The sequence below is a fragment of the Colletes latitarsis genome, chromosome 11 (assembly GCF_051014445.1).
Source record: "Colletes latitarsis isolate SP2378_abdomen chromosome 11, iyColLati1, whole genome shotgun sequence".
NCBI classification, from domain to species: Eukaryota; Metazoa; Arthropoda; class Insecta; order Hymenoptera; family Colletidae; genus Colletes; species Colletes latitarsis.
In genome coordinates, this window is record NC_135144.1 from 17,670,313 (window position 1) to 17,695,354 (window position 25,042).

The following is a 25,042-nucleotide window of genomic DNA, read 5'->3' on the forward strand; positions in this document are numbered from 1 at the left end:
CAGGATCGGTGGATTAATAGCAGAACAAGTCTGCGCAAAGTGTTTATTTTAGTTTCAGATAAATCTATTACAAAATCGATTTGTTGAATTTCACTCTCTCTTTCTCTCTCTCTCATTCTCTCTCTCTTTCTCTTTGGATTGTAAAAAGTCGACGATAGCTTACAAAATTACTCATTAACAAAATACAAATATGTTATTTACACTAGTATCGCGTTCGTGGATGGAAACAGTACCGTAATTGATTAAGTTAACGCGTGTCTATTTCCACTGAACCGTACGACACAACTGAAGAAACCAGTTTACAGTGTCGCTGAAATAAATTACTTTACGTTAACCGTAGAAATGCTTGCAAATTATTTTCTTCATTCCGACGCGTGCAATATTCCTACGAACTTTCTATCGTTGCTCTTAATTGCCCTGTGTATTAATCTAAAATCAGCAGGCGGAATTTACACGTATTCGTAGTTAATAAATCACTTTCTCCTTAGTCGATTATTATTTACTTCCTAATTAGGGAAAAAAGGCCGTACGTTGGTGCCCGTAATACTTGCTATACACGTACAGTGCTGGACGTAAGTATTGGCACGGTACTTAACACTAGATTTACGGATGTTGATTATATACCTATTTTTACTGAAACGAGCCAATTTGACTCGTACAACAAAATTCAAGTTGTTTGCAAAAAGAATGGTTCCAAATCAATTTAAATAAAAGATTTATTATTAAAAATTTCAATGAAAACATTTTTTAGATATACACTGTGTTTTTAAAATACATTTAGCAAAAGAAACTTTTTCTGATTTTTTCCAACGATGGCAACCCTACGTAATTAGATGTAAAATAAATATCAATTGAAATACCTTTTACAAATAAATATCGAAATTAACTTGGTGGACCAAATTATTTGACAAAAAATTGATTTTATAAAATTATATTATTTCACTAAAAACGCTCTGTTCATTAGACAACTTATTATATATTAGACAACTTTTCTGTAGGGCGTCAAACAAAGTTACTAAAAATGAAAAACGAATTTTTAAGGAAAATCGACAGGGGGTAGGTGCCTATATTTTTCGACGAAAAAAAATTTTTCAAATCGTTCTAAAAAAATTATTTTCTGTTTTGGGGGTCAATTACAATCATTTTTGGTGAATAGACATACACCCAAAATCCTACCCACTTTCTAGAAAAAAATTCGAGAAGGTGTGAAATTTTTCGACAAAATTCAAAAATTTCAAATCGTTCTAGAAAAATTATTTTCGGTTGCGGGGGTCAATTACAATCATTTTTGGTGAATAGACCTACCCCCGAAATCCTGCGCATTTTCGAGAAAAAAATTCAGTACGGTTGGAACTTTAAACGTTAATAACTGTTTAACGAAGTCTTCATCAACAAATTGGTATTCTTGATTTTCGTGTTATTTTGGCCTCTAGAATCCCCCATTAAAATTTTTCCCAAATCGACTCAGTCCGTAAATCTAGTGTTAATTACATATACGAATATTTATAGCTACTAAAAAAAATTGAGCGACTTATTTCGCTCAAAATTTATTAAACTGTTCCAGTTTGGCGGTAACAAGATAATCCTGTCGAGTTCTCGATAAAAAATTGAAACGATTTTATTGAAAAATGGCCGACCTTCTAAAAGTTGATAGTCACGGGCGCCGGTTGAATTTTCTACGATGTCGTCGTTGGTAAATAGCAGTCACTGTGTTAAAACGTCCAGCCAACTTCGCGTCGCGATCTAATCGCGGGAAATGCAACGAACTGCAAATTCGAATCACTGGGACGTGAAAAACGGCAATGTTTTAGCGTCCCCGAGTCTCACCAGCCCCAGGAAGCTCTTCTCCGCTTCGAGGAGGGCATACCTTGACGAACTACCCACTTCCTTCAATACCAAAATGTCATTTTTGCTCAAACGCGTCACCTGGGCCGAGAAGCAAGACTGACTGAAGTCCTTATCCCTGCCCGAATTATAATTCTAGAAAATAAAATTTTCGTTTCTTTCTACGAAGGTCCATTTATATTCGCGTGGGCGAGCCAGGGAAACGAAACGGTTAAATATATGTTTATCTTTGTTATTCTGAAATCTGATATTAAACTTTTAGGAATCATCTAATCTTTTCTCTTCGTTAATAAATACTTGTTAAGTTGGTTAGTCTAAATTATTTAACCCTGTGATACAAGGAAAATATTTTGTTCATGGGGGGAAGTGCGTATTGTGATTAAGAAAATATTTCTATCGAGTATTCTTATTAATTAACACGTTCACTGTTTGTGACCCGTATACGGGCCATAGGCACCATGCTTTTGGATACGCCGCTAATAGACCGGACAGTGAACGTGTTGATCAAGACATGTCGCTTACCATGCACTGCAAGATCGGTCGATTGTTCACCTCTAGGTGAAATCCAGCCTCGAAGTGCTCGTCCATGTAATGAATCTGCGCGTACACCAGGTACAAGCCGTCTTTACTTATCACGAGACTTCCGTTGTCTTTCATGTCGAAGTGTTGATCCATGCGAAGACCCTCCACCCAATCGCTCGCTCGCCACGCCTTGAACACCCTGTCCTCGTGGCGGACTCTCGAACTTCCGGTGTCGTTCCTCCTCCTCCCTATCAGGTGTTTATCGGCCCCGTAATGGGCGGCCAAGATTTGTTTCGAGCCGTGCAAATTCTTTCGAAGCCTACGCGGGGACTTCTTCGACTGACGTTCCGCGCTCCGGCCCTCCGAATCGTTCCCATCGGCGACAAGGGAACCACGAACATCGTCCAAGACCGAGTGGGTGTAATATTTCTTCGGAGGATGCCTGCCCCGAACATCGACCGACCTGAACAAGACAAAGAAGCGGAAACGCTCGAGTCACGTTCTCCTCTTACACGCTGCCCGCGACCACTTAACGACGGTTAACCGAGACGCGTGCAAGCGCGATCTACTGCTTCAAACTGTCTACGTAATTCGGTGGTTCTTGAGTTCTTTTTTTTCAATTTACATTAATTGATATTAAGCCGTTGAATTTCTAATAATGGCGCAGTAATAGTAATAATAATGATAACAGTATACACCTAGTATAAGAAAAGCCTAATAAAAGGTATAATCAGAGAAAAGTCTCCGAGTGCAAAAAGTCAAACGAAGCACGCAACTCACGTGTCATGTTTGTCTCCGACAGTCCTGTCCTCCGAACTCTCACGCGAGCTGGAACCAGACGCGATCAGCCTCCTCGAGCCGTGTTTGTGCTCACCGATGGAACGTTTGCGTTTGTAAAACGCCCTCCATTCCGATAGGCGATCCCTCGAACTAACCGTGCCAGGAACGTCTCGTTTCTGTTTAGTGTTGTTCTTCTGCGCCTCGACCTTCTCCTCGGTAACTTTTTTCGCGTGTTCCTCCAGGTGTCGCTCCTTCTCGACGTTCTTATGGTTTTCTTGCACGTTTTTCTTCAATTCCTGGCGATGTCTGGCCTCAGTCTCGCGCACCGCGTCCAACAATTCCAAGAATTCCATCATAGCCTTGTCGGAGCTCGGCTCAGGTGAAGTCGGTAGAGGCGCGATCGTCGACAAAGAATCGGGGATGTCGGACGATCGTGCACTGTAGGTGGACGAAGTATCGTAATCGACCAAATAGTCGTGAGACGACGAACTATCGTCGTCGGTATATTCGGTATAGTCGGTATAGTCGGCGCTGTCGTCGTCACTGGAATCACCTTTGTACAACTATGGGGGGGAAAAAAAATGATTTATAGTAATAAACTAACGCCTTCGAATCGACGGAGATCTGTTAGAAAAGAACTATAACAATTTGTTACGTTTCTATTCAAAGCATAGCAAATCGCTGGTTGAAACCGTCAATGTGCGTCAGTGTAGCGCAAACGATACTTCGAAACATTATAATTTCACGGTGAATCGCATAATTCACGATGACGTTCGTACATCAAGCGACATTCTACACGTGCAAGTTTATCTGGGTCATCGAACCGTTTTGTAATCAAACGCAGACACGTGACCTGCGTTTATCTCTGACCTCTAGTGTAATTCGTTCCGAGCGATGACTCTATTTTTCTGTTTGTTATGAAATATCGTCGTGTAGAAAGTAACGCGCGGCTATCTCGTAATTAATACTTATCTTGAGCCTCGGCGCATGACCGCGATTTAAACACATCGCGTACTTTGATCTAACGTCTACTGCATCTAACTTTGAAATTATTCTTCTTCGCTACACGATTCGATTCGTGCACACTTTTATATTGTACTCGTTTATTCTATGTCTTTGTCGCACAAAATATACAGAGATTAGGTGCAGCTAAATATTGTACTAAACCTAACCTCAAGGTTCGTGTACTGACTGGGGATGATTCGAGAATGACAAAGAAAGACACGCATTCGCTTTCTTTATTTAATCCCCGAAGCTGTCCGAAGCATCCAAGTTCACATACGCGTGCCTGTGCATTAGTATGTGTAAATGGAGGGGCAGTTCTCCGACAGAACCGGTCCTTCGCATCATCTCGGAAATATTGGCGCCACGTGCCTTCCCGAGCACAAAAGCTACGCGTGAAGAATGGCCCGAGACCTGAATACATCCCGATACACGTAACGTCATTTACAATCGAATGCATAACCTCCTAACGTGTGCTCTATCTCTATCGTTCTGACCGTAACAATTCATACTTCGCACCTCCAACACGCTAACACGTAGTTCATTCACTTCAACGTTTACCCACTCTCGCAATCGTGACCGTTAACGATGCAAATTACCATCAAGTTATTGATATAAATTGATGTCTGAGCGGCTGATGAATCAGCCAATGAAGCGTTTAGTAACGACGACCGTCCCAGCTTCTACGACGTTCCTCGCGAATAGTAAATCGCCCTGAGAGCAAATAGACAGGAATTTCCATCTCTCAGGAAATTCTTTCCCCCAACAAAGGTTGGAACTTTGGTCTGCCTAACGTTTGGGCCAAAGGACGCGTTATATCATATTTTATTCTTACTTTCGACTTTCTACCTCAAGGTTTTCGTTCGGAATTAACCGTTATACACTGTTTGGCGACCGAGCCCTTACAAACCCTCACTTAACCCCCCACCCCCTACTTTCTCCGAGTCTTCCCGCGTTTCTGAATACCTCTTCGTTTGCTATCTATATTTCTTTCCCTTTTATCTTTTTCCTTGCTGTGTCAGCAATCGATACACTTTATAACGCGTGAATATGTACATATATTGTATACATAGTTAAATATATAAATCGAGGAAACGTTAGTAACCGTATACAGGATGTTCGGCCATCCCTGGGAAAAATTCTAATAGGGGATTCTAGAGGCTAAAATAAGACGAAAATCAAGAATACCAATTTGTTGATGGAGGCTTTGTTAAAAAGTTATTAACGTTTAAAGTTCCGCCCGTACTGAATTTTTTTCTAGAAAATGGGTAAGATTTCGGGGATATGTCTGTTCACAAAAAATTATTGTAAATGACCCTCGCAATTGAAAATAATTTTTCCAGAACGATTTGAAATTTTTTAATTTTGTCGAAAAATTTCGAATCTTCTCGAATTTTTTTCTAGAAAATGGGTAGGATTTCGGGGGTATGTGTATTCACCAAAAATGATTGCAATTAACCCCCGCAACCGAAAATAATTTTTTTAGAATGATTTGAAAAATTTTTTTTCCGTCGAAAAATTTCACACTTTCTCGAATTTTTTTCTAGAAAGCGGATAGGATTTCGAAGGTATGTGTATTCACCAAAAATGATTATAATTGACCCCCGCAACCGAAAATAATTTTTCCAGAACGAGTTGAAATTTTTGAATTTAATTGTTAATAACTTTTTAAGGAAGCCTCCATCAACAAATTGGTATTCTTGATTTTCGTCTTATTTTGGCCTCTAGAATCTCCCATTAAAATTTCTCCCAGGGTTGGCCGAACACCCTGTATATTCATAACCTCAAATTTTATTTGTATTTAATATTATCACTTAGTTTATTGAACAATTTGATTTCTTTAAAGATTAAGGGTCAACAAAATTTTGAATAGTAACGACTCACCTGCTCCTCGAAAGTTCTCAGCTCGTACAAGAGATCCTCCTCTAGAAACTGATGCTTCAGACTATCGACATCGCGTTTCAACTCTTGGATCTCGCGCGCGTTGACCAGTGAGCAACGCAGTTTCCACGTTTCCAAGCCCAGACACAGGAAAGCAATCACCAGAGCAGCGACGCTCAGTATAGTGTTCCTATTAGGCCGGAAACGGTGCTTGTTAAAGCCTTGCTCCAGCTCGGACTGCGAGATGCTCAAGTTCTCTCTGGAGAAACTTAAGAAGGAGCGTGTTTCCTCCTTCGCGTGTACGTCGTTCATCAGCTTCTGTTTAATCTTCGCGACTTTCGTCTCACCTTTGGGCGACACAGTAGTCATTTCGACCGGAATAAACACGCACGACGTTCGATCGGAAATCCCCTCAAACGACACGTTGAATTTCGTTCGAGAACACCGTCGAGCGCAGGTACTTTAGTCTCTGTTAAGATTATTGTGCTCGGAAAGTACGAGAATCGAGTTTGTTTACGTTCACGGCGCCCATCGCTGGGATCAGAAAATCTCACGACTCGTGGTCGCTCGTCGATTCGTGATCGACGCTCATCGCGTCTTGGAAGAGCGATTCGCCGATGTCATCTGCGCTTTGGCATCTCTTCGTCCCCCCACTCGTATGACACAATCGCTAAACGGAACAGCAGCGACTGCGAGAACGATTTCGATTCAAGGTTTCTTTATTCCCGTTCAGGTTCAGTGTCACGGAGGAAACACGACGATAGTCGTACACCGAATCCAACGTAAATATTCTTCGTTTGATCGCGGTAGCCGGTTGTTCACCTGCTTGCACAATTTCCTAGGCTCGCGACGAATCAAGACGTTAAATGTCCCGCATACTGATCTCCTGGCCCTCTTTAAAACCAGTCCGGTAGGTTTTTTCCCCTTCGGAGAACTGGGAGCAGGACCGCAGCCAAGAACATTGAAGGTTCGACCCTTTTAGCCCCTTACCTCTGTCCGTCAACCCCTCCAACCAATTGTTCCTAGTATCCTTCTACTTTTCTTACTCGCCCGTTGCTCTGTGCGACCTGCACGCAATCTTGTCTGGTCTTTTTCTATTCTATCGATACACTGACGAAATTTAGTAGCAATTGCAATTCGAGAAAAAACGACGTTGTTCGATTTAATCGATAGCGCTGGACAGTGATTGTTGGAACGTTCGTATAATAAATCGAATAAGAGCGGAACGGACGGAGGCACCGTTTTGTATCTCGCGTCCCGTGCTACTCGGACACCAGGAGGAAAAGAAGAAGCGTCCAGCGTGTCCCAAAGACACGAACGTACTGACTTGGCCGCACGGAACGCGTTCGTGTTTATCACAGCAGCGCCTCGCTTCTGAGTCTCGTCAGCGGCGTGAATTCGGCGATCTGTCGCGAAGATGTATTGCATCGAACGAAAAGTTCGTGCGTTTTTATTCTAAACAAATTCGACAGTATCGTTTCTTTAAAAATCATAATTTCCATTAGGTTTTATTACTTTTTCCGACGACTATTACTTATTCCATTTCTATCGACGAAATATAAAGAAATTATCGTTAAGCATTCGTTCGCTTGTTGCAATTGCTGACAATAAACTTCTGAATTAATGGTCTGATTTGATTTGTTTCACGGATCATGTTCCGTGTTATTTGATATCGTATTTATAGACGCACAATATCGTATACAGTTGCAAATTAATCGAGTTTCTTGGGCAACGATACGGAACCAGTGACGGGCATTTTCTTCGAATGATACGTGCAGATAACCTACAAAACTGGGTTGAAACCTGATTTTTAGATTTGTGACACTCGATCATGAAACTCTCGAAATTCAGAATTCTTAGTGGTTTTTCTTTTTCTTTCTACGAAGTACCTATTTCGTCAAGAATTAAAATATTACCAAATTTTTTTTGTTAGAAAAAAATACCATGTATCAATTAAAATAAGTTTCAAATTTGGACACAAACTTGATTGTATCAATATTAATTAATTAGAAATAAATTCATATGTATCGAAGATAATGACAGAAAAAGCAACACGAATCTTCAATGTCCTGAAGTTTGACGTAATTTTCAAGAAATTCCACGAATGGAATTCGCACGTTCGTTGAAACTTTACGACCAAAAATTTGAAATTTCATATCTAGAGAATAGCACGATGAAAGAAATGACACGTACTTTTGAATACCTGCGATCACGACGTCATTTCTAATAATTTATACATACATGTGTGGATAACTCTTTTATTTAAAAATCATCATTTTGTTTGTCTTTTAAATAGGACGGTATATTTTATTTATTTTCTAACAGAGACTTGTAATTAATGGAATAATCTACAATTCAAGGTTGACCAAGATTGTTCAAGGCTAGCAGTCAACTTCACCCTCCCCCCCCCCTCTGGTATTTATGAATGTTTAAAAGAGTTTTGAACATTCAGATTTTTTAATAACGTAAACGGTACACGAATTTTTATTTAGCCGACTAAAGTCACGGGGAAAAAATTTAGTAATGCGTACAGAGAATAGTTAGCATGACGCAAATGGATCAACAAATAGATCGGCAGCGTCCTTGTCACGCCATCTTCGATTACACCTGCCACGAGAAAAGGATTACGGTGTAACGAATGCCCATAAAAATCAATCCACAAACACGAACCGTTGCTTTTCCCGCCAAGACGCAAATGCTTGTTTCACACTGCCAACCAGAGGGGCAACTAGACATTTATCGAGGGGGCGTTGTTTTCTTAAAAACAGTAAATGTAAAGAATTGTTTCACTAACGAAATAACTCTCGCTATTAGATTTATTCGTCGAGAGACACTTCCCTGTCTTACGATTTTCGACGAACCGATGTTTCTCGGAGAAATTCCATTCCGTCTGTTCTCACGGGACCATTTCGCAGGAAGTGAGAGTTCCAGGACTAACCTCGTATCAAATTCGGGCTGCTCTGAACGTCAACCGAAAGCATTCCGAATCGGAGATACCTTCCGGTGCAAGAACAATAACATAACACGAGCGCTGACATCAGTGACGATAAAATTCCACGTCGCTGGATCCTTTCGTGGAACGCGCGCGATCGGTGAGAAACACGGTTAACGGTGGCCGTCCAAACATCCTCGCTTCTAGAGTCACAGCATGCATTACGGCGCAATATTAACAAGCGAACGAAAGCACGTAATTTAACTTGTAAGAAGGCGATTAAACGGATTGGATCAAACGAATGAATTAACACGTTCGAAAGTAACGATTTCATTTATGATATACGGCTTATTTATAAAACAGTCGAAGACGTTGCAGTAGTTGTGGTTAGGTTGCCACGTGCAGCCGAGGCATTCGAACGTGCCGTATAACGTTGTAAATCAGGCGAAATAGGAATACTTTTGAATATCTAAATCGATTTGCGTAATATGGCGCGTCAGAGACAAATTTTTTCCAGAACGATTTGAAATTTTTTAATTTCATCAAAAAATTTCAATACCTACTCGAATTTTTTTCTCGAAAATGGTTAGGATTTCGTGGGTATGTCTATTCACCAAAAACAATTATAATTGACCCTAGCAACCGAAAATAATTTTTCCAGAACGATTTGAAACTTTTTTTTCGTCGACAAATTTAGGCGCCAAATTAGATTTTCGGTAAGGAATTTTTTTCTCGAAAGTGCGTAGGATTTCGGGGTTATATGTAATGACCAAAAATGATTGTAATTAACCCCCGCAACCGAAAATAATTTTTCCAAAACGATTTGAAATTTTCTTTTTCCGTCGAAAGATTTCACACCTTCTCGAATTTTTTTCTAGAAAATGGGTAAGATTTCGGGGGTATGTCTGTTCACAAAAAATTATTGTAAATGACCCTCGCAATTGAAAATAATTTTTTTAGAACGATTCGAAATTTTTTAATTTTGTCGAAAAATTTCGCACCTTCTACGAAACTGCGTAGGATTTTGGGGGTATGTCTTTTGACAAAAAATGCTTGTAATTGACCCCCGCAACCGAAAATAATTTTTCCAGAACGATTTGAAATTTTTGAATTTAATTGTTAATAACTTTTTAACGAAGCTTCCATCAACAAATTGGTATTCTTGATTTTCGTCTTATTTTGGCCTCTAGAATTCCCCATTAAAATTTTTCCTAGGGGTGGCCGAACACCCTGTATATTTCTGGAACAGTCTGTATGGCGCGCCAGCGGTTCCTTATTTACTTAACAGTTTCGACTTTTTATCCTCGAACGGACGTCACTTCCAAGAACACTGTCCTTGATTTTCTCGTAATAGGCGCTCCTTCGAGCGTCAAGTTTCCATTGTCGAGCATCTTTACTCCTTTAGTACGCAGACTCGTCAAACTACGAGCATTTATAGGATTCATAGAAACAGAGTTCGGTAAAATTCGAGAAGAATCGATACGGTGCAATGAGCTTTCAAAGTACAGTGGAATACCATTTGTTGGGACGAACGGGTGTCTCGAGTTGGCACGCGTGCTTATAGCGCGCCGAAATTTCTTTCCTTTTTGTTGCATTACATATCGTTCCTATATTTAGCCACATAGTTCCGTCGCTCTGAATTGATGCAGTGGCGTCGATCGATGTTTTGCGAACTCGTCATCGCATCTGCCACATTACTTTCAATGTATCTGGTTCGTATTATAAGTCTAAAGTGTAGCTAGTTTAAAACGATCGTTACTCATGCGAGAAAATTGACGCAGGTTATTGCTCGTAGCATCGCCTATGATAATACGTGGGTGTTGTCGGTGGTTGACATTGTTTGTCTCTTGACCTACCATATGCCATGACAATTGTTTCTCGGAAACTTTCGGACTCTCGTAATGTCGTGCAAATTTGAAAATTTATGTACTTTACAAGTTTACGACAAAGACTTTTCTTTATGCTATTAATTTCGTTCTGTGTTTGTACATAGACAAAACATTCTAAATAATGAATATACGTAAAAAAACAAGTGGTACAATTTTTGTAGTAGTTATAAATGTTCGTATGCGTAACTGACGAACTCGCAAGAAAGTCATGGAAACGACGAGTAGGCAGCGCCCACGAAACTGCGGAGAAAGGCTGAATGAAATAATTGGCAGCAAGCTAGCGCCGCACGCTTCGTGTTCATAAAACCGTAAATTGATCCAGATCACGAATTTTCGTCTTCCTACACGGTCGTCGCACGAGAAGCTACGATTGTACCGTTTAAAGCACGTGCAGGAGCCATTATCGCGCGCGATGACTAATTACGATCGCAATTGTGGAATTTCTGATAATGAGACGTTCGTTGCGAAAGCAACGTGCAGGCATTCGACGTTCATGAGCGTGTAAACTGCTTCATGAAATCGTTATTGAAAATTTCGCATTTTGTGAATTATATTTATTATTTTCCTCTCTGTTTATTAGCGTAATCCTGCCGCGATAATTCTTCTGCAAGAAGTAACCTCAAATGTTTGGTTAAAGTTGAATAAATCGTTTCCTCGTTCTTTTATTCAAATAAAATTTTTCTCGTTTTTACTCGAAACGAAATGCCAGCCACTCGAGCTCTTCAGCGCTGTTTCGAACACTTGACATTCGCGCCTAACGTATGATAAGTTTATTTGTGCACAACACACTCGAGATGTTCGTGCTGCGCTGCATTTATAATACACGATACGTGCAGCTCGGAAGCGACCGGAATTGCTTATTTAGTTTTGACCGTTATAAGAGAAGGGATATTCTACAAGGTCGTGCGTTCGAAGCAAAATTATTATCAAGATCAATGGCATATTTTTTCAAGAATTGGATAAAATAATTGGTAGAATTCATTTCACGATTCGGAAAATTATAAATGATGCTAAGGAACGGTTCGGAATGTATATACTACAGGCCAAAATAAGACAAAAATCAAGAATATCAATTTGTTGATGGAGGCTTTCTTAAAAAGTTATTAACGTTTAAAGTTCTAACCGTACTGAATTTTTTTCTCGAAAATGCGCAGGATTTCGGGGGTATGTGTAATGACCAAAAATGATTGTAATTGACCCCCGCAACCGAAAATATTTTTTCCAGAACGATTTGAAATTTTTTAATTTCACCAAAAAATTCCAATATCTACTCGAATTTTTTTCTCGAAAGTGGAGAGGATTTCGAAGATATGTGTAATGACTAAAAATGATTGTAATTGACCCCCGCAACCGAAAATATTTTTTCCAGAACGATTTAAAATTTTTTAATTTCACCAAAAAATTCCAATATCTACTCGAATTTTTTTCTCGAAAGTGGAGAGGATTTCGAAGATATGTATAATGACTAAAAATGATTGTAATTGACCCCCGCAACCGAAAATAATTTTTTTAGAACGATTTGAAAAATTTTTTTTCGCCGAAAAATTTCAGCACCTATCCGATTTTTTTTCTCGAAAGTGGAGAGGATTTCGAAGATATGTGTAATGACCAAAAATGATTGCAATTGACCCCCGCAACCGAAAATATTTTTTTCCAGAACGATTTGAAACTTTTGAATTTAATTGTTAATAACTATTTAACGAAGCCACCATCAATAAATTGGTATTCTTGATTTTCGTCTTATTTTGGGCTCTAGAATCTCCCATTAAAATTTTTCCCAGGAATGGCTGAACACCCTGTATATGTTGTGGAAGATATAAGATATTGTTCAATGAACGATTCGTTTGTCGATAAACTCTTTTTAATTGAAACGGTTCGTCAAAGAAACCTTCATTGTCGAAAGCAAATCGACAGAAACGCTCGTCTACGCGTTAAATTATAATATTTTGTTTATAACAGAAATAAAACAATTTTATAAATTCTATACATTAGTTTTCTGTTTTCCATTACCCCATAATTGTTTCTTAACATTTCATGAATATTACTATCAAAATTTTTGGCAATCTTTGTTCAAAATAGTAGCACTTTTACAGAAATTTCATTCACTGTATTCGTCGATCAAGTACTTTCCAAGGTACTTACAATTTGCTCATCTCTAGCTGCGAGAAGTTTCGAATAGGGGAAGATAACGTTCGATAAAGGTTCACGATTTTCTTTATCGCGACGATATATATACAAAGTTATCGCCCGTTTAGATCAATGCGCTGTGGATCGAAGTTACCAAGAAATCGCGAACAGGAGAATTATTCGTCCGCTCCTGCGAACGTGAAGTCGAACGAGAGCGAAAGAGAGAAAGGCGAGCATAGTTTCTTGCCGTCTTAATGTTGGCAGCGCTCGCGCCAAGAGCCGCCAAACCGGTCGGGCAGAGCCGTCGAGACGCCGAGAGACGCTTGGGCTGCGTGGTGCCTGGGTAAACAAAAGATGGCACGAAACGGCGTCGTGTAACGCGACTCGCGGCTGTAAAAGGTGTCCCGACGGCGACGCTGGCGAGAGTCAACGCGACAATCGATTTGCAAATCGATTATCCTCACCTGTTGCACTTTCGCGGTCGCCTCCGTTGGAGAACCGAGAGAAATGTCAGTCAGGTAAGTTAAAAGTTCTGTTAAGTCTGATCATCGAGTATGCACGCAGAAATATAACGTGTCTTTCGTTACGAATTTTCTTTTCGGGTTCTGTGCTTCGCTTACTTTAGTCTAAAAAAAAAAACAAGGATTCGTTCTGTACGAAGCATAGAAACTAACAATTTACGAATACACTACCGAGGAATCTGATTCGAGGCCCGATAAAATTACAAATTTCGATTTTAATCGTGACATAGATTTTGTGTTTCTTTGTCCGCCGCCTGTGATACATCTACGCGCGAACGATCGTAATCGAGTCAGCAAAGTTGTACGGTATGACGAATTGAATCGGCTTTGTATGCACTTCCTACTTTTGAAATCGTTTAGTCGACCGTGATGCCTCTTTTCGATCAGTGTATCGTGATCGAGAACGCAATTCCATTACTGTCTTCGCATCCTTTCTCTTAGTTTCGCGTAATCCGCCTCGAACACGTGGCAAACGATCGATCAAAGAATAACTTGTCGGCTGCTTTAACTACTATTGGTAAATGTGACAATTTTTGTTTCCTTTAGAATTTCAAAAAAATGCGTCGCTCTAATTTAACCGTTTTACTATTGATTTGTTCGCGTGTTTCTTTCAAATGTTATTTATCTTATGGCAGAGACGTATTAAATACTGTAATGCGCGGTTAACTTACACTAAAATCGGCACGGTTAACTTTCCATGATTCATTCTCCCTCGGTTCCTTCCGATTAGCATCTCGAGTTCGACAAAAACCTGAAAAAAAGATGCCATAAGAGAATTAATAGTTACACGATAAAACGAATTTCTATTTTCGGTATATTTCATCAAAATGTACTGGTAGTAAAAAAATAGAGCTGAAATGTTCCATCTTCCAAAACGAATTTTAACTTAAATATCTACGAATTGCCGAAACAAAGACGCAGGAAACGTTGTATGTTACAGAGTGTCCGCGATGTGATAAAATTTTTAAACTAGTCGACAGCGATTGATCGGTACGATCGATGGCCACGCAAATCAAAATGGAACATGTACGAAGCTACGTCGATCCGCAAATCGGTAATCCTTCGAAAAACACGACGAACCTTATCGAGTGGAACGTAGACATGAACGTGACCATTTCGAACGTGAAGAAATCAAAGTTATTCCAAAGATCGCGCGGCATCGTTCTGTTCTTTTTGGTGATTATTTTCGCTGTTACCCTGTCGCATCTCAGAAAGGAAGTGCGCGCTTTGCAGGCGCAGGTAAGGCCACGCGTACCCTACCAGTGAGAATCGCGACGCGAGAATCCTATGCAGAAATAAATGTTTCTAGATGCAATCCGTGAACGTGAACTTACTAGTACTGATGTCCAAGTACGACAGGCTGAACAGAAGCTTCAATCGAGCATGGAGTCAACGGTCGGACAAGATTCTCCAGCACAGGAGCACGCACGACGTGAAACGGCTCCTGGATGGATCGTCGTCCATCTCGAAAGTCGTCGAAATATTCGACGACGTTCGTACCGCGAACAATCGAAGCACGTACACTTATAACTCCGTTGCCCCGTATTTAAATTCGAACGAAAACTCGAAAGACAAGTACTTGTCCAGGGACGACGTTCATGGTACGAATAATGAGAACGATATACCGATTACGAAACCGTTGACAGATGTAGACGACTACGACGGTAACTTCGACAAGGATGAAACTAATTTACGGATCGAAAGAGCGGTACTGACGATAGAAAAGCAAAATACTACGAGCACGCAAATTGATACGAATCGGGACGTAGGTGTTTCACGCGGTAACGACGATGACGATGACTACAACGATCACGAGTTAGATATATGGAAAGAACCTCGTACTGGAAGGGCAAAAAGGGACGAGAGAAGAGGTAAAAAACGGAGAAAGAACAAAAGGCGGCCCAAACGTAGTCACAGGCGATTGGGTATCTAGCATTATTCAGTTAGCATGCGTATTCCAATCGACAGGAAATTCAACATTGCAGAGAAGACTATTCGATTTTAACCTGAAACTTTTCTTGGCGTTCTTCTCATAAGGGATTGAAAAGGTTCTAAAAATAACTGTCCCAAATTTCGATATATCGATTTGTATACAGGGTGCTCGGCCACCCCTGGGAAAAATTTTAATGGCAGATTCTGGAGGCTAAAATAAGACGAAAATCAAGAATACCAATTTGTTGATGGAGGCTTTGTTAAAAAGTTATTAACGTTTAAAGTTCCGCCCGTATTGAATTTTTTTCTCGAAAATGCGCGAAATTTCGGGGGTATGTCTATTCACCAAAAATTATTGTAATTGACCCCCGCAGCCGAAAATAATTTTTTTAGAACGATTTGAAATTTTTTTTTTCCATCGAAAAATTTCAGCATCTATCCGATTTTTTTTCTCGAAACTGCGTAGGATTTCGGGGGTATGTGTATTCAACAAAAATAATTGTAATTGACTCCCGCAAACAAAAATAATTTTTCCAAAACGATTTGAAATTTTTTTTTTTTGTCAGTCACCTAATTAGATTTTCGGTAAGGAATTTTTTTCTCGAAACTGCGTAGGATTTCGGAGGTATGTCTATTGACCAAAAACGATTATAATTGACTCTAGCAAATGAAAATATTTTTTTCAGAACGATTTGAAATTTTTTAATTTCACCAAAAAATTTCAAAACCTAGTCGAATTTTTTTCTCGAAACTGCGTAGGATTTTGAGGGTATGTGTAATGACCAAAAATGATTGTAATTGATCCCCGTAACCAAAAATAATTTTTCCAGAACGATTTGAAATTTTTGAATTTAATTGTTAATAACTTTTTAACGAAGCCTCCATCAACAAATTGGTATTCTTGATTTTCGTCTTATTTTGCCCTCCAGAATCCCTCATTAAAATTTTTGCCATGGGTGGCCGAACACTCTGTATAATTTCGATATATCACCGCAATCAAAATCAATATTATAACAATTTTCAATCCCTGTTCTTAACCCCCTCCTATCGCATTGAATAAATGCTTCCTAGCTAAAAACATGAGTCTTTTTGACCGAAAAATTTTGTTTTACAATGGCCGTTAATTACAATTTTTGATGCCGAAACGAATATGCTTGGAAGATTGTTTTTATTAATAATTACATTCTAATTTATATCGTGTTATCGATGTTTATCCATAACATGTTACATAACTTTTTTTTCGCAAGTCGAAAACAATTCGGTCTCTAGAGGGTTAAGATAATGAATATTAGATGAATCTTTTGTAAAAATTACACCAATGTGAAAATTTTACATAGAAAAGAACAGGTTAAGTTTGGATTTCTCTTATGTGTGTGCAGAGCGGTCCATCCTAAACAGAATATCAGATTATCTTTATCGCTATTTCTTCTGCTATTTTATGCATACCTATTATAATAGAAAGTTCTGTTTCTGGTGAACCCTCTATTATATTGCTTGCAGATCTCTCTGCCAAGTCTTAATTATTTGTGCAAACGATAACATGTATTTGATTAGTTAATGACATTACGATAATAGTAACAAAAATACGGAAACTATAAATATGTTTTCCATGTTAATCAGGACCTCTAGTGGCAACATTTGTTGGGGCGATACCTGAGCAGCATGTCACAGACACAGGTATGCACATAGAAACGTATTACTTGGATTAATAATTAAATGAAAAAAAATGAAAAATGCTTGGCCTTCTACAGTAATAAATAGTTTCGTTGTCGCAATACAGTAATAAAACACTAGAAGTTCAGTTTACGAAAAGTATGCGGTTGGCAAACTGTTAATTTAGATCGAATGATAAGATTTCATTTCACAGTTTACATTGGTCCGTGGGTCAAAAGCACAAAAAACGATACTCAGTACAGTTTGACCAAATTCCATTTAGTCGAAGATAAAAAGTCCATAGAAGTTACAGCGACCGGTTTATACATGATTTCTGCACAGGTAACAATATTAATTTTTCACCGATTTTAACCGTTTCTTCTATTCTATTATTATTTTCGTTCTGCTGTGCTTTTGAATCGTTTTCCCCGTAATTTACGACGCGTTCGTTGCAGATTTTTTATTTTGGCGAACCGACGAATTATTCATACTGGATACTGTTAAGTTCGGAAGGCAAGTCTAGAACACAAAAACTCGTCAAATGTTCCACATCGTCCTCAACAACGGCCACGGAAGTGTCGTGTTATACTAGCGTGATCACACCATTACAAAGAGGCGACAGAGTTCACATACAACAACAGGAGAAAGACAGGTAAAATTTCGATGCGAAGTTTACTAGTACAAATTGATCTATAGCTTTCCTTCAACTCTTTTAGATTAATCAATATGCGAGAAGGGCACAGTTACGTACAACTCGTACTTTTGTCCAACAATATTCGTAAAAAACGTCTACGATGAAACGATACGATACAAATAATGTAAGCTGAAATTGTGCCATGAATAATTTACGCAAAAATGATTACCATTTACGTTAATTCAGGGACTTACTATGATTTTCATACCGGTACTGTGCTAGCAAAGCTATACTGAAACCGAAATAAATACCGGTATTATTTCGTCAGAAGGTAGTAAAAATGATAGTATTTATTTTGATTTTGGTATTAAAGCAATTTTAGTGCTATATCGGTTTCGATATAAGAGGCTGGTAACATAATTATGCAAAATTAAGCAAAAATCTCAATCCTTTCGATATTAACATCGACCATAATCATGTTAAAATTTTACACATATTATTAAACAATTTTTCAAATTTGATTATCCCGCCATGTATGTACTCGTAAGATTTTACATTTATAGACGATACAATACAAGAAATACAAGAAACTAATTATTTAATTATAAGTATCAGATTTTAACGAATTTATCGATGTATAGGTATGTGACCTTAAAAAAATCACCTCTTACATATAAGTTTTATGAAAATGATAAAATTAGAAAATCTTGCACCGTTACTTTTTGCGGAGATGAGATTAAATCCGATGAGAATTTCTTGTAAAAATAACTTTCGAATACGAAAATACCAGCCTCTCTTTTTCTTTTATTTTCTTCCCGTAAGCGGAATCTTAGATTTGATGTACAGTCGTTTTAAGAATGCATAATGGATAAGAACTGTACAAAAGAATAGTGTTGGATTGTAAATAAATTAAATAGGTGCTCATTTCCTTCAGTATGTTCTGGACTTTATTAGGAATTAATCGAAATTTACACCGACATTATACCTTTGTACATTTAGCGTTTAGTTTAAGAACGAAAAAACAATCGACGATGTGATGTTATGTTTTAAGAGTCAATAAGATTTAATGCAAGTTAATGCGTCATTACACGATGCCAAGATATAACGTTTTCGTGTTGTTACAATATTATTAGGATCGAGGCCATATTGTTGAAAAACTATTTTAAGAAGATTGTAAAAGTAAAGACGTCGCATAGAATATATTTTTCAGTTTTTCATTTCTTATTTTTTTTTTTTTTTACATTTTTCATATTGTTTACATTTATATTTCGATGTTAATGTAAAACACAAAATATAAATAAACGAAGCAGAAAAAGTTTCACACAGTACTCGATGAATTTTAGACCACGAAGATCATTCCGAGTGATTTATAGGAATCGTATCTTTCTTTTTCATTCGTAAAAATATATTCTTTAATCGCAGATTATATCACAGTTGTTTTTGCGAACTTGTGGATCTTATAAATTCAGTCTTTTCGAACGTAAGCTACTACCTTTCTACGAATTTCTCCGTTCGAAATGTAAAAAAAGTCACTGGAATCCTCTTGAAAAACAACGTCGATGCCAGTCATGTGGCAGATGTTGCTCGGCCTCATTCAATGGTCGCATGACGGCACAGTTGTTATCAACCTACAGAAATTAATAATAAGAAATTAGAAAATAATAACAGATAACAAAATCAATAAAATCTTACAGATAACTTAACAGCTATTGCCTAATGCGCTTATATTCAATACTTCAATCGTTATTATGCATTGTTATTACTTAAAAACATTCTTTAGACTTTTCATATAGGTATTCAGTACATTTCTTCCCTGTTCTTTCATTTTCTCTTTGATTAAGGTTACGATAGATTGTACTCGGTTTTTATCGAATTGATATTCACTTTCAAAAAATTTCAAATAGTATCTCTTTTCGATCGTGACCTCGTTTGTTAATTGTTACGATATGCAATGCTGCAGGTATCGCGTGTATAAAGCGGTTCAAAGCTTATGAAAGGAAGGATTTATGTTGCTTGTCAAAGATATACCAGATATATCGTGTACCTAAATGATGGAAAAACTAACAAATTCTATTCTTTGCTTGTATCCCTATTGAAAGCAATATATTTCGAATTGGTTGTTGAAATTGCCTTCTAACATTTTTCAATGATTCCACTTTACACTCGATAGATGCAGATCTATATGTAGAATTTATCCTTGCTAACATTTGTTTTGTAATAAGTTGATAGGTTCTTTTTTTTTTTTTTATAAAAAAACGGATAGATTTATATTTACTCACCTGAATTTGGGTTGAGGTTTACTCGAGCATTTGTAATTTTTTTTTTTTTTTTTTTTTCTAAATATATACGAGCGTAATACATGTTAGCATAGGTTCTAATTTGTTAACTCTTGCGTGCTTTTCCATGATTACTTAACATTTGTTCGCGTTTTTCTTTAAAACGTGTTTTCTCTGTTTGCATATACACATATATATATGTGTACATATGCACGTGGCGTGACTGAATTTTGTACACAATAACTTGGAAGACAACAGATATATATTTATATATATATATACTGTACGCTTATTATTTACATCGAAAAAGAATTGTGACAATGTTTCGAATGAAAAAAATTAGGTGCACCATAAAAAAGATCAAATACTATTTAGTACAGATCGACTCTTTAGAAAATTAAATTAAAGGATTCTAATTAATAAAAAGTACTATGATACTCTCAGAGTTGGGCATTATTCGAACTGGTTTCGAATAAATATTTGTCTCGGATATATTTTCTTTTCGAATACATTCTATCTCATCGAACATTTTATCCGCAGTGACAATTATTTCGCTGTCCACAACGAATTACTGTTACTATTTATTCGAATAATTTTGCAACCTTCACTCGAATAACATTGGCCAACAGTAAACATGTATTTTTCACTCAAGTAGTCGACTCTAGTCCCTATTTGGATTCTACTTGAGAAAATGTAAGTTACATTAACCTACTGGGTCTAATTTTTCATGTCACCAAAAAAAGAGGATATCCTCTCGGATGTACACTCAGGATAACCGTACTACGAGTGGAGAGGAAGCTAAATTCCTAAAATAGTTGAGAAAGTGTCACGGTGCAGATAATAATGAAGAAAACTTGAATTTTAGGGGCGCTATATTAAATATACTCGGACACTTATGCATTAATAATTATTTTTCACGTTTATCCGTTATCCGTCACCCAAATAAAATTTTGCCCAACTCTGGATACTCTAAAAGAAGAAACATTTTTTTTTTTTTTTCTAGATTTCATTTAAATATATCGGTACCTGTGCCATCGGTCAATAATAAACTTTTTATCTTACAGTCGTCATTTATTCGTATAATATTGTATGTTTATCAGAGTCGGTATCTCCTTGCTGGTAATGGAGGGAAGGTATTCTCTCTCTTTCTTTCATTCTGTTCCCTAAGTATCTCAGGTTGTTGCTACGCCTGTGAAATAAACTTAGTTTTTGTCAAGTTTTTCATACACCTAGAATTGTCCACCAACAGTTTCTTACACAAGAATTTTATTCTGGACAGGTATATATATACAGGGTGTTCAGCCATCCCTGGGAAAAATTTTAATGGCAGATTCGGGAGGCCAAAATAAGACGAAAATCAAGAATGCCAATTTGTTGATGGAAGTTTCTTTAAAAAGTTATTAACGTTTACAGTTCCACCCCTACTGAATTTTTTTCTCAAAAATGCGCAAGATTTCGGGGGTACGTCTATTCACCAAAAATAATTGTAATTGACCCCCGCAACCGAAAATAATTTTTCCAGAACGATTTGAAATTCTTTTTTCCCGTCGAAAAATTTCATACCCTCTCGATTTTTTTTCTAAAAAGTGGGTAGAATTTCGGGGGTATGTCTATCCACCAAAAATGATTGTAATTGACCCTCGCAACCGAAAATAATTTTTCCAGAACGATTTGAAATTCTTTTTTCCCGTCGAAAAATTTCATACCCTCTCGATTTTTTTTCTAAAAAGTGGGTAGAATTTCGGGGGTATGTCTATCCACCAAAAATGATTGTAATTGACCCTCGCAACCGAAAATAATTTTTCCAGAACGATTTGAAATTATTTTTTCGTCGACAAATTTAGGCGCCAAATTAGATTTTCGGTAAGGAATTTTTTTCTCGAAAGTGCGTAGGATTTCGGGGGTATGTGTAATGATAAAAAATGATTGTAATTGCCCCCTGTAACTAAATATAATTTTTTTAGTGTGATTTGAAATTTTTTAATTTCATCTAAAAATTTCAATACCTACTCGAATTTTTTTCTAGAAAGTGGATGGGATTTCGAAGGTATTTATATTCACCAAAAATGATTGTAATTGACCCCCGCAACCGAAAATAATTTTTCCAGAACGATTTGAAATTTTTGAATTTAATTGTTAATAACTTTTTAACGAAGCCTCCATCAACAAATTGGTATTCTTGATTTTCGTCTTATTTTTGCCTGTAAAATCCCCCATTAAAATTTTTCCCAGGAGTGGCCGAACACCCTGTATATACTTTTCGAACAAACTATATACAACAAAACAAAGAAACGTACAGTTCCTTCTTTGCTTTTTCATCGAAACAACAATCACGAAAGAATACGTCTCGTTAAATGTCGAGGATCGTTTCTTTAATAAAATCTCATACCTACGTAAATTTTACGAAATACATTTGTGCACTTTTTAAAACGGTTGAAATCGTTTAAACGCACGCCTGGTTCCTACGGCAGTTGCTGGTTTTCATATATTTCATCGCTAGTTTTCGCTAAGTTTCATTTCAAGTTCAACTCGGTAAACTCTTGTACGTTGAAGGTGAGGAAATAATAAAATGTAAAAAGTATTATTGTTTTTTTCTTTCTTTATGATTTTTTGTTTCAATGTTCGTTTTCATTTGAATCGTTACTCTATTACTTACAATATTTAATCGATTTACTATATCACTATGCTGATGACATACGACAATGAGTTTAGTACAGTTTAGATAATCATATAGTTATTCATATAATAAACGTAATACTGGGTCTCATTGTCTGCCCTACATAATGGTGCTTCTACTCTAATGTACACAATTGGCTGGGACAAGTTTATTTAGCTACGTTTATGCACGCTCGATCTTTGGACAATTACGCTATTTTTCTCAATCTGATACAAACAACCAACCGTTCTCGTGAATCGTTAAAGCATTTTCTTTTGATTGTCTCTGCCAGTGTGACATTTCTACCAATATGTATTTGCTGTTCGAACACCTTTCTTTAAGGTAAAGCCTCCTACACACGTCGTGTTATGAAAAGTTTCTCTTTAGGGTTCTCTCCAAGATACCAACATAAAACACACAAAAAATACTTTGTGTCACCCTCTAAAGCAGAGCGTTGGCGCGTCGTTCGCGTCGACCTGCGCGCCACAATTAAAATATACGAAATGAAACGTCGCAACGATAAGACTTGTTTTTTTTCTTTTTTTTTTTATTGCATCATAAAAAAATTACTTCAGAATGTCATTAGAATCCGATAATCGCACCATCAACGCATAAAAGAGCAATACGCCCCGATACAAGTTAACGTCTCTTTCTCGATTTATGTTAAATGTATAAACAAAACACACCACAAAATACAATTACTATTTGCTTCCTTTTACACAAGGACGTACGACATATCGTTTTTTGTATTTCTCTTTTTGTTTCTCTTTCTCTCTATACACCTAGAACTCTTTAGCAATAATTGAGCTGCGTTCGCAATAATCGACTGTTCAATGTGACTTTACAAATAGTGTAAACATCTTTGTATCTTTGCTATTACAATGAAGACGATTAATACGATTTAACGTTAATCATTTCGCAATCGCAGATTATAGCTTGAAAATGTACTGTACACCGAAAACTAAACTTAATCCTAAACGAAGTTTATTAGACAAACATGACGAAGTAGATGCTATACTGCTAGTCAAGTATAAAACGCTCTTGTCATTTATACTTTGATCGTGATTAAACGATAGGTATATGATGCGCCTTCAAGCGCAATTTATAACGAATCTTATTATTTTTTTTTTTTATTCTTTCTTTACCCTTGCGCACGACAAACATAGGATTAAAATTATCGAAATCTCGTCACGGTGCATTCTGTACTTCTCTTCCTTTTCCTCCATAATGTAAAAGTCGCTCTCTTCGTTCAATTATTATCTATGCTACTTGTGTGATAAAGACAAATTTACATTTGTCCGACATATTCACGCGCCGGGAACGACTCTTTTAAATTTGGAAAAGTGTGGATCTAATATATAAATTTAAATAGTTGAACGTGTAATTTAATAACGTCGCTGAGACTGGGCGTTTTGGTAACCAGCACTGCCACCTGCAAACAACCATAGCTCCTCCGTTCAATCATTTCGTAAGTATAATTTCGTTATTTGATTCTGTATTTTAATTCTACGCTTACATACACGTTAACTGTTGCATAAAAATGTATGAATATGCACACGTTATATATTCACCTTTATTTTTTTTTTTTTTTTTTGGCGCATCTTAAAGTTTCTTTTTTTTTTCAACTATCATGCAATTCAAATTTCGTGTACTGTTCTTGAGCTTGTTTTGGATCTAATGTAAGTATAAGTTTAAACCGAAGTTATTTTTAATAGGAACATCTGTGTCTATAATAATCGTTGATAACTCTCATTTTTTTTTTTTGTTCGAATCTGCATAGTTCTTATCACCGAAAATTATAAATTTTCTCTCTGTACGTTTGTAGTTTCTTTTTATAAAAATATAGTAAAAATAAACCTGCGCTGAGCGATAAACTTTTGCATTTAACGTTAATACGTCTTTTGCATTTGTTTCTCGTGAACTCGTAAATTGAAAATTTTTCGTACGAACTTCGTTCACGGCTTTTCGATTATCTCAGTTTCATTGCGTTAACGAATACAACCGTTCTTTTCGACGGTATGTTAGAATACTGGTACCAAATTAGGAATGTTCGATTCTGTAATCAATTTTAATTTGAAAACTCATTCTTTTTTTCTTAATTATCCATTAATTATCGCATGTGTGTACTTTTCAATCGCACCTCCATATTTATATTTAAGACGCTACGGAACAAGGAATGGAAATTGTGAATTACTACCATTTAGTCGCCACTCATTCAATGGTAGCGAGCTTAAAAATAGTAAATATTACTCGGCTGCAATTGTCAACCACAACATTGCCTGTTTTAAAAAATAAGCAACTCTGCTGGAACAATAATTCTCTACCATTAGCAAATGCAACGATGCTTAACGGCGGACAAATAATCTCATTTATTAGATTGCCTCAAAGGTTC

The 25,042-nt window shown here is 37.2% G+C and overlaps 3 protein-coding genes across 13 annotated transcripts in view; 1 reads left to right on the top strand and 2 right to left on the bottom strand.

Moving 5' to 3' along the window:
• Positions 1–51: 51 nt before the first annotated feature.
• Positions 52–8,399, bottom strand: Egr (TNF superfamily member 12 eiger). The gene is made up of 4 exons (XM_076776969.1): positions 6,034–8,399; positions 3,148–3,710; positions 2,368–2,830; positions 52–1,980 (listed from the first exon to the last, which is right to left on the bottom strand). Exons 1-4 carry the CDS (start codon positions 6,397–6,399, stop codon positions 1,780–1,782), a joined length of 1,593 nt encoding a protein of 530 aa, XP_076633084.1. The 5' UTR covers positions 6,400–8,399; the 3' UTR covers positions 52–1,779.
• A 4,898-nt stretch (positions 8,400–13,297) lies between these two features.
• Positions 13,298–18,777, top strand: LOC143347623 (uncharacterized). Of its 5 annotated transcripts, none has more exons than XM_076776970.1 (7): positions 13,298–13,496; positions 14,440–14,738; positions 14,809–15,424; positions 17,052–17,108; positions 17,299–17,426; positions 17,540–17,736; positions 17,801–18,777. In XM_076776970.1, the coding sequence occupies exons 2-7, from the start codon at positions 14,499–14,501 to the stop codon at positions 17,880–17,882; spliced, it is 1,320 nt and encodes a 439-aa protein (XP_076633085.1). In that variant the 5' UTR covers positions 13,298–13,496; positions 14,440–14,498; the 3' UTR covers positions 17,883–18,777. The 5 variants fall into 5 exon arrangements, with proteins under 5 accessions (XP_076633085.1, XP_076633087.1, XP_076633090.1 ...); XM_076776972.1 differs by having other exon boundaries at positions 14,809–15,370; positions 17,801–18,181; XM_076776975.1 differs by having other exon boundaries at positions 14,809–15,100; positions 17,801–18,178.
• Positions 18,778–18,796: 19 nt separating this feature from the next.
• Positions 18,797–25,042, bottom strand: part of LOC143347624 (uncharacterized) — a 36,631-nt gene continuing 30,385 nt past the window's right edge. For 5 of the 7 annotated variants that reach the window (XM_076776978.1, XM_076776976.1, XM_076776981.1 and 2 more), the window contains one exon: positions 20,027–24,082. In XM_076776978.1, the coding sequence (XP_076633093.1) occupies positions 24,036–24,082 (47 nt within the window). In that variant the 3' untranslated portion in view covers positions 20,027–24,035. Of the gene's footprint in view, positions 19,347–20,026; positions 24,083–25,042 lie in introns of those variants that run through there. The other 2 variants (XM_076776980.1, XM_076776982.1) reach the window with 1 other exon arrangement.

Bases quoted from the DNA above. Each gene is read 5' to 3' on its own strand.
- Egr (XM_076776969.1), bottom strand. From the start codon at position 6,399: ATGACTACTGTGTCGCCCAAAGGTGAGACGAAAGTCGCGAAGATTAAA. The intron at 2,831-3,147 runs GTGAGTTGCGTG...TGTCTTGTTCAG, and splicing joins GTCGGAGACAAACATGACAC to GTCGGTCGATGTTCGGGGCA. The intron at 1,981-2,367 runs GTAAGCGACATG...TTTATTTTCTAG, and splicing joins GACCGATCTTGCAGTGCATG to AATTATAATTCGGGCAGGGA.
- LOC143347623 (XM_076776970.1), top strand. From the start codon at position 14,499: ATGGCCACGCAAATCAAAATGGAACATGTACGAAGCTACGTCGATCCG. The intron at 14,739-14,808 runs GTAAGGCCACGC...AAATGTTTCTAG, and splicing joins TGCGCGCTTTGCAGGCGCAG to ATGCAATCCGTGAACGTGAA. The intron at 17,109-17,298 runs GTATGCACATAG...TTCATTTCACAG, and splicing joins GCAGCATGTCACAGACACAG to TTTACATTGGTCCGTGGGTC.